The sequence below is a fragment of the Stegostoma tigrinum genome, chromosome 37, assembly GCF_030684315.1.
Source record: "Stegostoma tigrinum isolate sSteTig4 chromosome 37, sSteTig4.hap1, whole genome shotgun sequence".
In the NCBI taxonomy this organism is placed as follows: domain Eukaryota; kingdom Metazoa; phylum Chordata; class Chondrichthyes; order Orectolobiformes; family Stegostomatidae; genus Stegostoma; species Stegostoma tigrinum.
Genome location: NC_081390.1, coordinates 22956298 through 22971740, shown reverse-complemented (window position 1 = coordinate 22971740; position 15443 = coordinate 22956298). Strand labels below are relative to the sequence as shown.

Here is a 15443-nt window from a genome sequence, read left to right as displayed (position 1 = left end):
GGGAGGTGATAAAAAGCTAGGAGAGAGAGAGAAGAAAAATGGCAGGTTTGAAATTAAAACAGACACTGGGACATAATTGTGTGTGGGAAGGGGAGAGGGACGGATCAACTACCCAGCTCCAATTTCCTGGCATTTAATGGAACAGTGAATTTTATTCTATTCTTCAGATTCAGAGGCAGTGCTTTTAGGTGAAAATAGCAGAGCATTCCCTTTGTGTGCTGATAACTCAGCATTCAAAATAGAAGTTTCTTAAGTGCACAGAGGTGATAAAACTGCATTTGAGCATTGCAAGTGCCCATTTCACTTCCAAATCCAAATTCAGTTTCATTTTTCAAAATTGGATCGGGGTTTGTGTTTTAACTTGAGCATGTGATATTGTAGCTCCATCTACAGGTTCAGCAATGCCTCTCATTGTGCAGTGATAACGGGAACTGCAGATGCTGGAGAATCCAAGATAACAAAGTGTGGGGCTGGATGAACACACCAGGCCCAGCAGCATCTCAGGAGCACAAAAGCTGACGTTTCGGGCCTAGACCCTTCATCAGAGAGCCACAAAAGCTGACGTTTCGGGCCTAGACCCTTCATCTGATGAAGGGTCTAGGCCCGAAATGTCAGCTTTTGTGCTCCTCTCATTGTACAGGTAGTTTTGCTGTACATGTGCTTCATTAACACGAATTGGCTGTAACACAGTTGATGAATAATGGACCCTGTTTGGATAACACAAACTTTCTGCTGTACTGTATAGCAATTTCCCTATAACGTGATTTTCTATAGCGATTTTCTATAGCATGAGGTGGCACAAGAACACAACTGTCATGTTATGGGAGAAGTACCTGTACCACAAATAAACGGAATATGTTTTAATCGAATTGTCCTTTCTGAATAATATTTAAAGACATTGGGCAGCAAGTGTCAATTTTAGAGAGTTTTCATGGGGGGCTTCTCAGTGTGAATCATGGAGGCTTTGTGGTTAGCACCGCTGCCTCACAGCACCAGGGACCCAGGTTTGATCCGAACCTCAGGTGACTGTGTGGAGTTTGCACATCCTCCTCATGTCTATGTGGGTTTCCTCCGGGTGCTCTGGTTTCCTCCATCAGGCCAAAGATGTTAGGGTGGATTGGCCGTAGTGTTCAGAGATGTGCAAGCTAGATGCGCTAGCCATGGGAAATGTGAGGTGTGGGGATGGGGTTGGATCTAGGTGGAATGCATTTTGGAGGGTTGGTATGGACTTGATGGGCTGAGTGGCCTGCTTCTACAGTGTAGGGATTCTGAGAGTCCTAAGAGGTTTCCCAGCGGTATTCTCTGGTGTGCACTAAGCCTGTAATAGCAGCTCATTTGCTGTGCCTTCCATCAAGAAATACTCAACAGCTGCAGGAGTTCCTGGTGTCAACACTGTTTTTATGAAACAGTTGTAAACCAGCTAACGCCTGGTCTGCCCTGCACAGTTCCAGTGTTCCAGGAATTGCCTCAGAGATGGTAGACAGGTTGGCTGCAGTCCTTTGACGACAGGGATCTGGAGGCCGTGACGTGCAGAGTAGTGGACATTCAGCCTATAATTGTTTTCTCAGCACCAGCTGGGGAGACCATCGCATCAGACCCTGGCACCAGGCTCCCACGTTGCCACTGGCTGATGCAGTGACAGTAGTTCCAAAGGAACGCCCAGACATGCCATAGGAGAGCCAATGACCTTCTCTGTGCCACCATCTTCTCTCCACTACCTCCTCACACTCGGTCTATCTTTGTGCCCACCTTCACCCAAGGCTCACACTCTGCCACTCTCACTACCACCTGCAACATCACCCCCTTACTCGCTCTCACCCAGACCCCCACTACCCCTGAAACCCTGCATTTCCCATGGCTAACCCACCTAGCCTGCATGTCCCTGAACACCCTGAGCAATTTAGCATGGCCAATCCACCCTAGCCTTTACATCTTTGGACTGTAGGAGGAAAGCGGAGCACCCGGAGAAAACCCACACAGACACAGGGAGAATATGCAAACTCCTCACAGACAGCCACCCAAGGCTGGAATCAAACCTGGGTCCCTGGCACCGTGAGGCAGCAGTGCTAACCATTGAGCCACCATGGTGTCGATATTTCATAGTTCCAGGTGTTTTGACAATCGGAAAAACTGCTTGATGTCCAGATGTGACTGGTATTCGTTGATGTGTGGGTGGACACTGTAGAAGCAGGACACTCAGCCCATCAAGTCCATACCAACCCTCCAAAATGCATTCCACCCAGACCCAACCCCTTACTGAGGACTGACCGTTCGTATGGTGATGGTTGGGGCCAAATTGGGAAGGCTTGAATGTGCACTGTAGTCCATTGGGAATGCCCAACTGTGACCATACAAATGGTCAGTCCTCAGTAAGGGGCTCACCTTTGACCCCTCCACCCACACATCAACGAATACCAGTCACGTCTGGACATCAAGCAGTTTTTCTGCTGACTCCGCCTCCACCTATCTTCTCCTCCAACCACCTTCAGTCCGCCTATCCCTCTCTCCCTATTTATTTCAGAACCCTCTCCCCATCCCCATTTTCTGATGAAGGGTCTAGCTTTTGTGCTCCTAAGATGCTGCTTGGCCTGCTGTGTTCATCCAGCTCCACACTTTGTTATCTCAGCTCGTCTCCGCTTCCCTAACCCATTCTTCCTCCCATCTATCCCCTCCTCCCACCTCAAGCCCCACCCCCATCTCCTACCTACTAACCTCAACCTACCCCCTTGACCTGTCCGTCCTCCCCGGACTGACCTATCTTCTCCCTAACTCCCCACCTACACTCACCTTTACTGGCTCCATCCCCCCCTCTCTGACCTGTCTGTCTCCTCTCCACCTATCTTCTCCTCTATCCATCTTCTATCCGCCTCCCCCTCTCTCCCTATTTATTTCAGAACCCTCTCCCCCTGCTCCATTTCTGAAGGAGGGTCTAGGCCCGAAATGTCAGCCTTCCTGCTCCTCTGATGCTGCTTGTCCTGCTGTGTTCATCCAGCTGTACGCCTTGTTATCTCAGATTCTCCAGCATCTGCAGTTCCTGCTACCCCTATCCAGTTACCACCTTTGACTGATAATTGGAGTTACTCTAGCTGGAGGGAGAAGATAAATGGTGTCATAATAGCAGCTGTTCAGGTGGATTTTAATTACAAATAACACCGTTTTTGGTGTGGGGGTGTAAAAGTGTTCCATCCTGTAGTGCCTGTGCTGTCGCTGTCACACCTGACTGCACCTTTGAATGGAATGTTGGTCTTGTTTAAATGGGGCTGTTTACATAGCATGCTATGCATCAGTGCACTTTCAAGTGGGGTGTAACCGAAAATTGAAATAGTTGTAATCTGATACAGTTGCAAACCCCTGAATTAGTTTGAATGGGGGCTGGCTAATATGTGGAAATCTGCAATTAGTCTTATAACCACGAATTAGTGGGTTAATGGATTAATAGCCATGATTTATGGAGTTATATTAAAAGTTGTTAACACATGTTAATTCTGATATATCACTCCCTATCCTGACTTGGAAATATAACCCCATTCCTTCAGTGTCACTGGGTCGAAGTCCTGGAACTCCCTCCCGGTCATCATTGTAGGTCAACTCACATTAGTTCAAGAAGGCAGCTCACCACCAGCTTCTCAAGAGCAACTAGGGACAGACAATAAGTGCTGGCCCAGCCAGTGATATCATCATCCATGAATAAATGCAAACAATAGTGTGTGTTTGCCACATAAGGTGCTGAAACCTGGTGCGAGTGTGAGATTGATACAACATGGTGCACCCAGCAATATGGCCATCCCTATGACTGCTGAGTGCTCACAACGAGATCAGCCTGCCTGGCTCTGTGCCTGCACACAACAGGAAGGTAAGACAGAAGGCCTCTGAGCCTATAAGCTCTGTCTGAGAGGGCAAAGTGCAAAACCACAAGACAAGGTGGAGATGCTGCAAACATCAAAGTGAATAAGCAGTAGGGGAGCAAGCAAGGGAAGTCCAGAGATGCACCTGAGTCCAGTCCATGATGTGGATGCCTGTACCTGGACACACAGTGGGGTCACAGCAGCATTGGAATGGAAGGTGCTGGTGTGCTCCAAAGTGCAGCAGTGAACTGCAGAGCTGTTTGTAAGTGGGTCAGAGATGTGCCATGTTGATGCAGTGAGGCTGGTGCATATCCAACACTCAATGTCAATGACCAAGGGTATGCAGGTGGTCACTGCCCATGGAGTATGCCCTGAGAGGGTGGAGTCTGGTGTCCATGATAGCAGCCCCAGAGGAGCAAGCTGAAGTTGCCAAGTCCCTGCTTGGACTTTCAACTCGGGACTTATCACCACCCAGCTTCTGTTGTGCGAGTGAATGGAAATGGGAAACTGCGTATTAATAAGGTGAGATGAAATAATAATGAGATTTTAATACAAACAAATTCATTACACCCCACTGACTAGCAAGACTTTCATCTCACTGTTCAATACTCAGTGACAAAATCAGACTTAATTCTAACATTAGGAATCTCAAAACCAGAAATAGCTGGAGAAACTCAGCAGGTCTAGCAGCATGAGTGGAGAGAAATCAGAGTTAATGATTCAAGCCCAGTGTGATGCAGTGTGTTGGGTTGATGGAAAGCATTGCATTTAATGACTGAAACGAAGACCTGATCTGCTTTTCTTAGGTTTGTTTGATCGGTACACACTCACTTAGACAAAGACCTTTCTGCATACACAGTGCACTCTCCTCCGGGTAGCCAGTGTTCCTGTTTGAACATGAGGATCGAGAAGTAAAGCAACCATAGTCCCACTCTGTCATTAGAGAGGAGAGAGAGAGAGAGAGAGAGAGAGAGAGAGAGGCGATTGGCGGTGGTTTAAACTGAGACAGTCCCCAGGCCTCATGCAAGAGAAGCTGAGAAGGAGAGCCCTTCATAGTAACTCAGCCAGTGCAAGAATTCGGGCCTAGACCCTTCTTCAGAAATCAGAGAATGGCAGTTGGACAGACAAAGGAGTGGGTAACGATCTGGCTAGCAAAATGAATAGCTGTTAATGGAAACTGTTAGTGGCTAGCAATGGGTGGTGAATAATAATGAGCTATGTGATAACAAGGCCTGGCTTATGGGGGTTGGGGTGGAGATACAGGAGAGCTCAAGCCTTAAAGTTATTGAGCTTGATATTGAGTCCAGAAGGCTGCAGAGTTTCCAAGTGGAAGATGTGCTGAGGTACAGTATTGTCCAATATTGGGGTTCAAAGGCAGTCTTTGTAGACTTCTTAAGTGACTTATTTTCTTCCTTTATGCTCTCCAGTTCCTACCAGATGTAATTGCGTCAGAGTTAGAAACTGGAAAATGAGCAAGCAGCCATAGAGGACAGTGCAGAGTGAGTGTGGGAATGGCATGCTGACTTAAGCACCAAGTTTACAAACAGGACTCTTGTGGTTTTTAATCCCAGTGGCACCTTTCTTTAACTGGTGCTAGAATTTGACAATACACTTTATTGCTGCAGTCATTTGGAGAACTGCTCACAAGGGGAATGTTTAACCTAGCAAAATAATTAGGAAGGAAAACAACAGGCAACTGCTGTCACAGAGAAACAGTTCCAATATCACGTAAAAAGACCATTGGTGATTCACCAAAACTCTCTCTGTCTACCAGTAAGGAGTAATTTGAAAATAAGCAATGTCATGTAGCTGTAAGATTTGAAAGGGATTGCTAGCCATGGCAGAGACATGGTGAAAATACATAGAGCAGCACATATATAAATTGCTGAAACCATCCATGCATGTGTGCCTATGTGGACACAGGCAAATATTCGTAAGGAGTGACATATAAGGATGTAAAATCATGGGGAGGAGTTGGTCTAGTGGTATTATTGCTGGAATATTAATCCAGAAACTCAACTAATGCCCTGGGGACACAGGTGTGAATCCTGCTATGGCAGATGGTGAAATTTGCATTGAAGAAAGAATTAAGGGTGTAGTGATGACAATGAAATGATTGTCTGGGGTTAAAAAAATCCCATCTGGGTTCATGAATGCTCCTTAGGGAATGAAGTCTGGCCGACATGTGACTCCACCCACAGCAATGTGGCTGACTCTCAACTTCCTTCTGAAATAATAAAATGTGAGGCTGGATGAACACAGCAGGCCAAGCAGCATCTCAGGAGCACAAAAGCTGATGTTTCGGGCCTAGACCCTTCATCAGAGAGGGGGATGGGGGGAGGGAACTGGAATAAATAGGGAGAGAGGGGGAGGCGGACCGAAGATGGAGAGTAAAGAAGATAGGTGGAGAGGGAGACATAATGGGAACTGCAGATGCTGGAGATTCCAAGATAATAAAATGTGAGGCTGGATGAACACAGCAGGCCAAGCAGCATCTCAGGAGCACAAAAGCTGACGTTTCGGGCCTAGACCCTTCATCTGATGAAGGGTCTAGGCCCGAAACGTCAGCTTTTGTGCTCCTGAGATGCTGCTTGGCCTGCTGTGTTCATCCAGCCTCACATTTTATTATATAGGTGGAGAGGGTGTAGGTGGGGAGGTAGGGAGGGGATAGGTCAGTCCAGGGAAGACGGACAGGTCAAGGAGGTGGGATGAGGTTAGTAGGTAGCTGGGGGTGCGGCTTGGGGTGGGAGGAAGGGATGGGTGAGAGGAAGAACCGGTTAGGGAGGCAGAGACAGGTTGGACTGGTTTTGGGATGCAGTGGGTGGGGGGGAAGAGCTGGGCTGGTTGTGTGGTGCAGTGGGGGGAGGGGATGAACTGGGCTGGTTTAGGGATGCAGACATCTTAGGGATGGGCAATAAATGCTGGGCAACTAGCAACCACACACCTGCTTATCCCCTCCCCAGGTCGCGCGAGTGAATAGGTTAAAAACAAAACAATGCTGACGCTTGAAAGAAAAAGGGAATGTGCTGGAAAAACCCAGCAGCATCTGTGGAAAGAGAAAGACTGACCTGTGATTCGACTGTCTTTTTCCAAAGCGTGCTCCTGTCAAAATGTTAACTCTGTTTGACTGCCCATAAACAGCACTCTCAGGGTGAAAAATTGTACTTAGGAATAGGATGGGGATTTGGATCAATGAGTGGGGAGTGGGCTTCTCAAGAATATTAGATATTCGCAAACTCTTCAAAATAGAGATATCTTTGTATACTAAATCCATTTCCACCCCAAAGGCAGGTAGCACTACAGGTCAGTTTTCAGGTGCCTGTAACCAGTAGAGGGTGCTCCTGTTTGCTTTTTGTGTCTTTAGACATCACTCAGCAATTACACTGAAACTCGAGAAAGGCTCACAAAGCAAATGTCAGAGTATTACTGTAACATTGGCCACGACATTCACACACTGAGATTCCTGGACTAAGAGGTCAGCAGACACTATTTTATGAGTATATCGTTCCCTGCCTTGACCAAGCCTTTCAAGCAACCAACAATTCAAACAAAAAATACAAACAAAGAACTGCGGATGCTGGAAATTTTAATCACAAAAGGGAACATGCTGGAGAAACATAGCAGGTCTGGAGAGAGAATCAGAGTTAATGTTTCGAGTCCAGTGACCCTTCTCTTCTTGAGAACTGAAAACATGTGGGTGGCTTTGATGTTGGTGATGGGGGTGGGGTTGGTACAGAATATGGTTAGACCCTGGGTAGCGAATGTGTTCCATTCCCGAGCCAGTTTGCTGGTTCATCTGTCAGGATGCAGGGCAGACAGTGTAAAGCAGTCATTTGTAGGCAGAGGACATGTGTCTATGTCAGGTCTGACATTCTGATCCACAGTAGGACACTCCAGCCGGACCTCCACTGCCCCTCCTGTTCCTTTTCCATTTTCTCTTTTCTTTTCAATCTTCTAATTTAAACTACTCAGAGGGGAAGGGAGGAGGCAGCTCCTGAACCAAACACCATTGCAGGCAAGTCCCAGACTGGACATCGGCACAGGGAGGGGAGTCTCAGACCGGACATCAGCACAGTGGGGAGAGTGGAGTCCCAGACTGGACACCAGCATGGGGGGGGAGGGGAGTCTCAGACCAGACACCAGCACGGAGGGGAGGGGAGTCTCAGACCAGACACTGGTGCAGTGGGGAGTGGAGTCCTAGACCAGACACCGCCACGGGGGGAGAGGAGTCTCAGACTGGACATCGGCACAGGGGGAGGGGAGTCTCAGACCGGACACCGGTGCAGTGGGGAGTGGAGTCCTAGACCAGACACCGGCACGGGGGGGGGGGGGGGGGGGGGGGTGGAATCTCAGACCAAACACTGGCAAGGGGGGAGGGGAGTCCCAGATTACACACCGGTGCAGGAGGAGGGGAGTCTCAGACCAGACACCGGTGTAGGGGGAGGGGAGTCTCAGGCCAGACACCAGCGCGGGGGGAGGGGAGTCTCAAACCACACACCAGCATGGAGCAAGGGAAGTCCCAGACCAGACACTGGCATGGGGGAAGGGGACTCCCAGACTGGACACTGGCGCGGACCAGACACTAGCGCAAGGGAGACGAATCCCAGACCAGACACTGGCACGGGGAAGGGGTGCCCCAGACCTGTCACTGGCGCAGGGGGGAGGGGAGTCCCAGATGAGACAATGGCACAGGAGAGGGGAGTCCCAGACCAGACACTGTTGTGGGGGGAGGGGAGTCCCAGACCAGACACTGGCGTGGGGAAAGGTGCATCCCAGACTGGACACCGATGTCAGGGAGGGGAGTCCCAGACCTGAACCGGCACAAAGGATTGGAGTTCCAGACCGGACACCGGCGCAGGTGAGGCAAGTCCCGGGTCGGAGGACAGCGCAGTGGGAGGCGAGTCCTGGATTGGAGAGCAGCACAGAAGGAGGGGAGTCCCAGACCGGAGGAGAGCACGTTGGGAGGGGAGTCTGGACCGGAGTAAGGCGTGGGGGTGAGGCGAGTCCCAGACCAGAGGGCGGCACGGTTGAAGGCAAGCCTCGGATCGGAGGCCGGCGCCAAAGGAAGCAAGTCCTGGACTGGGGGAAGGGGAGTCCCAGACAGGAGGATGGCATGGGGGGAGGGGAGTCCTGGACTGGAGGGCGGCACGGGGCCGAGACGAGTCCCCAGCCGGAGGATGGTGCGGGTTGAAATGGAGCCCCGGGCCGGATGACGGCACAAGGAAGGCAAATCCCCTACAGACTGGGAGCAACGCGTCAAGCTTTGGAGCCATGTGCGGGCTGGAGATTCGGCCTGGTACGTTCCAGAAACTCGATGCTGGCACGGACAGAGGTGAAAAGGACTGTAATTCGAGTACTTTCTTTCTTTTTATTCTTATGCTGGACTTTTATTTAATATTCCTTCAATTTTTCACCAAAATACTTAAGAATCTGTACCCAGGCATCTTGTGTCTAAGATGGTGCCATAAACAGCGACATTGAGAACTTTTCACTGCACTCACTCGAGTACACATGACAATAAAACTAATTCCAGTTCCTTAAAATTACACCTCTCTATGGGATTGTGTTTGTAAGTATGAGTGCTAGTAAATTGGACATTCATACACTGGGGATTCCCTGTAAATGGAGATTGTGTTCAGAGAGAGAGAGAGCGAGAAAGGGAGAAAAGGGATAGGCAAACAAATAGATTGTGGATGATAAGTCAAGAGAGAGATAATTGCTAGGATGGTGTTTGTAATAAAGGTAAATAGATAAATGTAGGTTTACTATGCTGTGAGCATCCTGCATACCACAGGTTTTGGGAAAGGTGATGAACGGGAAAGAGGGTGTTCTTGCTCTGAACTTTTTCTGAATAATTTGTGTAAACATTCTGAATAATTTGTGTCAACATTCTGAATAATTTGTCAAGCCACACCTCAAATTCAAACATAACTTTTAGCTTTCGAACTGATGGAGAGCCATTGGATTTGAAACGTTAACTCTGTTCTGGCTCCACAGGTACTCCCAGACCTGCAGAGTTTGTCCAGTAATTTCTGTTCTTGGTTACAGACCTTCAGCACCTGCAGTTCTTTGTTTTGTTTTGTTTTAGTTTCGTTTGCTTTGTGTTGTGAGTTATATATTATCCTTGGCTTTCACTGTCATAATGTCTTATATTTGTCATGGCTTTATTTCTGACTGATTCAAATCCAAAAATCTGATTCTACAGTTTGAGATGAAACAGTAAAGCTTTCTGTCAGTCATCCAATCAATGTTTCTGGCCAGTCATTCCATTGATGCTTGTGAAATATTGCTGTGCTAGACTTGCCTGTGTAAGCTGCCGTTACTTGCAGTGTCATACAGCATGAAACAGACCCTTCAGCGCAACCAGTCGATGCCAAAAGTAATCCCAAACTAAAATAGTCCCACCTACCTGCTCCTGGCCCGTATCCCTATTTATACACCTATCCAAATGTCTCTCAAATGTTGTAATTGTGCCCGCATCCATCCCTTCCTCAGGAAGTTCATCACACACGCAAACCACCTTCTGTGTAATAAAACGTTTGCCCCTAGTATCATTTTGAAATCTCTTTCACCTTAAAAAATGTGTCCCCTAGTCTTGAAAGCCTCCATCCTAAGGAAAAGGCAACAATGTACCATCCAAAAGATGCACTGCTCCAACCTGCCACGATTCCTTTGACTACAAACTCTCCCACCTAGAAGGGCAAGGGGAGTAGATACATGGGAAAACCACTGCCTATAAATTCCCTTCCAAGCCACTCACCGTCCCCACTTGGACGTCTATTGCCGTTCCTTCAGTGTTGCTGGGTCAAAATCCTCAAACTTCTTCCCTAACGTCTCTGAGGGCGCCCCTCCATCCAAAGGACAGCAACCATTGAATAAGGAAGCCCAGCTCCACCATCTCAAAAGCAACTTGGGATGAGTGAAAACTGCTAACCTAGCTAGCAATTCCAGAATCCCAAGAATGACTGAATCAAATACACTTTCTGAGCTCCCGATGGTAAATCTGGCAATGCAAGGCATTTTGCTTTTTCATCAGAGGAATTGGGTTGTGCTCCGTGATTTCACAGGTGCTTGCAGTGTGTTAGAATGCAGCTTCAAATTACAGCGCAGCATGCAGTGGGGAAGTGTCGCCTGTGATTTGCTTTCTGCTGAATCTGCCTTTTCTCTGTTTTAATAGGTGGAAGCCACTGATGCAGATGAAGGAGTTAATGGGAAGGTTTTGTACAGAATTCTCTCAGGTAGCATTGACTTGTATCTGCTCTATTTATTTTACTTAGCAATAAGAAGCAGAATTTAATTGAAGGAGTCATTTAAGTAAGAAACAGATGTGTTCTTTATTGGAGTTTGGTTGACCAAACTCACTCCAAACTCTTCAAACAAAATCAGTTTATATAGTGTGAAGCTGGATGAACACAGCAGGCCAAGCAGCATCAGAGGAGCGGGAGACCTTGAGGTTTCGGGTCAGGACCCTTCTTCAGAAATTTCTGAAGAAGGGCCCTGACCCGAAACATCAAGCTTTCCTGCTCCTCTAATGCTGCTTGGCCTGCTGTGTTCATCTAGCTTCACACTGTGTTATCTCAGATTCTCCAGCATCGGCAGTTCCTACCATCTCTGTATCAATTTAGATCGTGTTCAATAAAAGGATTTCTCTCGGTGATGCAATCTACTTCTGTGTGCTCTTGTTTAAAAAATTTCTAGAATGTGGACATTGCTGGCGTGACAGCATTTATTGCCCATCCCTAACTGTTAAGAGTCAACCACATTACTGTGGGCCTGGAGTCAAATGTAGGCCAGAACAGGTCACGACCACCTGTAGTGAACCATTACCTTCTCTACAGCAAGGTCAGAAGTGACAGTTCATTTGAAATCACAAGCTTTCTGAGTGCTGCTCCTTTGTCAGGTGACTTCAGACTTTGTCCACCGCGTGGCACCTCTGCACCATAGCTTCTCCAGGGCTGCTAGGGATAGGCAACAAATGCTGGCCCATCCAGTGTTGCTCATTTGCTATGAATGAATGAATAAATAAAAAGAGAACTTCCAAGTTAGATTGGTCTCAGATTCCTGTAACAAAGATAGAAAACTGTAGGACCCTAACTGAATTTTTATTATTTTATCCCTTTAATCATTTTTGGTTTGGAGCTGTGATCTGTGACCTGAGATTTGAAAGCTAGCCTTTGAAGTATGAGAGCAGGTGATGTTCTTAAAAAAGAAGAAGAAACAAATTGATATTTCTTTATGAGGCCTGTCCTGAAAGTTAATTGCAGGTTGATTCATGTTAAAAATGCTCTGTAGATGCTTCAGTTCTGCAAAGTCTTTGTGCTCAAGCATCCTTACCTGGTCTGGCCTTTTTGACTACAGACCACAGCAATGTGGTTGACTCTTAATTTCCTTCTGAGTAATTAGGGATGGGCAATAAATGCTGCCGAGCCAGCGACGTCCTCATCCCGCTAATGAATAATAAAAAACATGGCAGATGCTGAATGTTAACTGGGCCCTAATGGAAAGATGGTTAGTCTAACAGGGAGTGGCCAGATTTGAGCTGGTTTTTGGATGGTGTTTAAGTCAGAAAACTACAGGATGGAGGTTTGATTGCTCCCTGCTTGTTCTCTCATTGTCAACTTAATGGAAGTTCAGAGAATGGAAGCTACGTGCATGCATCAATGTCATCTGAAAGCAAGCAAGATATAATCCCATATGTTGCCAATGCTAAGGATTGTTGATAAACACCAAAATAACCGCGGATGCTGGAAATCAGAAACAAAAACAGAAGTTGCTGGAAAATCTCAACAGGTATGGCAATACCTGTGAGGAGAAATTAGAGTTAATGTTTTGGGCCCAGTGACCCTTATGTTTTTGTTATGGATTGTCGAATCTGCTCAAGTGATCTGATTAGTTACATCTCATTTCTTCTCCACCTTGATTAATTGCTTATTTGTATCTGTTTGTCTGTATGTCTTTGTGTGATAGTAGGGAATAAAATAAATGTTGCGTTTAAATTTTAGACATTAATTAGACTACCTTGTTTAACTTTGCTTTGCTAAAGCCACAGTAGGAGAAATAAATTCTTGAATCTTCTGTTTGAGCTGTAAGCCCAGTGTTTAGTATCAATTATTCACAAAGTCTGGCACTGGTTTTTCAAAAGTGTTGTTTATTTACTGTAGGCATCAATTCTGAGGGTTGAGTGTTCTAATTTTACTCATGTGAATCCAAAGGTAGGAAGCCTGATTTGACTCAGTTGGCTGTCCCCAAGCCATAATTCAAGAGGCATCCTCTGTAAGCTCTAAAAGAGGGCCTCAGAGCCTGAAGTGATGTCTTGGCAATTTATAAGTCAAGAGTGAAGTAAAGTATTAGAAAATTATTTTGAATAGGCAGGAGTTAAGATTTAAATTTATTGTCTGATGCCCAAGGTGTAAAGGCTTTCCTAATCTATAAAATCCTCTTCGAGAATTGCCATGCTTTCAGCTAACTGTTGAGCTAATGCAGACTGCATCCTGTAAATGTTACATTCCATCTCATGAATCCACTTCAGAGGAAGCCAGCATGAAAAGACGTTAATGTTTGTGGTCGTTACAGGAAGCTTGGTTAAGGAGATATATTTTTAACTGTTCAATTTTCCTTGTGTTTCTAGGAAATCCCAACGATAACTTTCAGATTGACCCTGACACAGGGCTCATCTCCAGGGGCTCCCACCCTTTGGACAGAGAGAGCAGCACCACCCACGTGTTGCAAGTGGAGGCCTACAACAATGACTTTGGCAGGATGAGGAGCTCTGTCAGAGTAAGGACGCATCTCCAGTTCATACACAGACACAAGCTGTCATCAAGGGCTTTCTGTCTAATGCTGCAGGTCTTTGAGTCATAGAGGTCTACAGCATCAAAACAGGCCCTTCAGCCCAACTTGCCTATGCTGCCCAGTTTTCGCAATTTATACTAGTCCCATTTGCTCATGTCTTCTCTCCACATTTCCATCCGTATACCCCAGGACTGGGTTAAGACTATTGTTAATCTTCACTTAGGAACAGGAGCAGGCCGTTTAACTAACTCCTGGTGCATACTGAGCTAATGAGATCATGGTTGGTGTAGCTCCATAATACTCCACCCCTTTTCCCCATAGTGATTTCTTAATATCTTTGGTTAGCAAAAGTCTGTCAGTCTCAGATTTGAAATTAACAATTGCATTTGACTGAAGAGAGTTCCAAATGTCAACTAGTGTGGGGGAGGTGATGGCCTCTTGGTATCATGGTTCGACTACTAATCCAGAGACCCAGATAATGCTCTGGGCCCTGGGTTCAAATCCCAATAAGGGGATAGTGGAATTTTTAGGGAAGGAAACCTTCTGGCCTATAAGTGACTCCAGGCTCTCAGCAACGTGGTTGACTCTCAACAGCTCTCTGGGCAAATTCGGGATGAGCAATAAATACTGGCCTAGCCAGTGAGGCCCATCTCCCATGAATGAATAAAATTAATCCCTTAACCTTCTCAATTCCAAGGAATGCAACACTGGTTTATCTGATCCCTTTTCATAATTTAGCTGTTGAAGTTGGAAGTGACATTGCTAAGAACTGAGCACAGCACACCTACAGAATGACCACAAGCTTTTGTATTTTCACCCTCATTATTCCCTCTGTGGTTATTCTTGGTGCTTGTCTATGACATTCTTACAATAGATCCCTCAGTTTCTAGAGACCTCTACCCATGATTATGGGAGCAGTTTATTATTATTTTAATCACCTACTTGGACGTGTTAGTCACCCTCTTAGGGGTGGGTTGGATTTGGGTCCTTACCTTCAGAGACACTACCGCTGCAACAATTTTGATTTGATTTGGTATTGTCACATGTACCTACGTACAGTGAAAAGTTTAGTTTTGTGTGCAGTACAGGCAGATCCTACAGTACAGATTGCGTTAGGGTGACAGAATAGAGCGAGGAATACAATGTTACAGCTGCAGAGAAGGTGCACAGACAGTGAGATGTAAATGTAAATTTTGAGAGGTCCATTCAGAAGTCTAATAACAGCAGGGAATAAGTTGTTCTTGAATCTGTGGGTGAGTGAGTTCCAGCTTTTGTATCTTCTGCCTGACGGAGGAGGTTGGGAGAGATTATAACTGGGGTGGGAAGGGTCTTTGATTATGTTTGCTGACTTTGCAAGTTGCTGTTCTAACACAGCTGTTGTTTTAATCCAGCTCTAAGCTTCAATTTGCTGAGCTAAATCTGCCTCACTTACCCTAAAGACAGTGATGTAAATCCCAACATTTTGTGGTCAATGTATCTTCAGCATAAAAGAGGAAGATCAGAGACACTTTGAATTAACCATTTAGGAATGGACAGAGTCTTGATAATTTGGTCATCGTCGCTTTGTGAATTCTCATGCCCTTGACTTGACCTTTTCCTTGTCTAGGTGATTATATATGTGGAGGATGTGAATGATGAAAAGCCAGTATTTACCCAGCAACAGTATAACCGACTAGGGCTGCGGGAAACCGCAGGGGTCGGCACGTCAGTCATTGTCGTCCGAGCAACCGACAGGGACACTGGTAAATCAACTAACTCTCTCTCAGTCTAAAGTTCATTGGTGCGGCCAGTCAGGGCTAGCCAGCT

At 46.5% G+C, this 15443-nt stretch overlaps 1 protein-coding gene across 1 annotated transcript in view; it reads left to right on the top strand.

Moving 5' to 3' along the window:
- Positions 1-15443, top strand: part of cdh23 (cadherin-related 23) — an 807091-nt gene that overhangs the window by 552337 nt on the left and 239311 nt on the right. The window contains exons 28-30 of the mRNA XM_059640347.1: positions 11023-11083; positions 13474-13622; positions 15244-15379. Coding sequence (XP_059496330.1) covers positions 11023-11083; positions 13474-13622; positions 15244-15379 — 346 coding nt within the window. The remainder of the gene's footprint in view (positions 1-11022; positions 11084-13473; positions 13623-15243; positions 15380-15443) is intronic.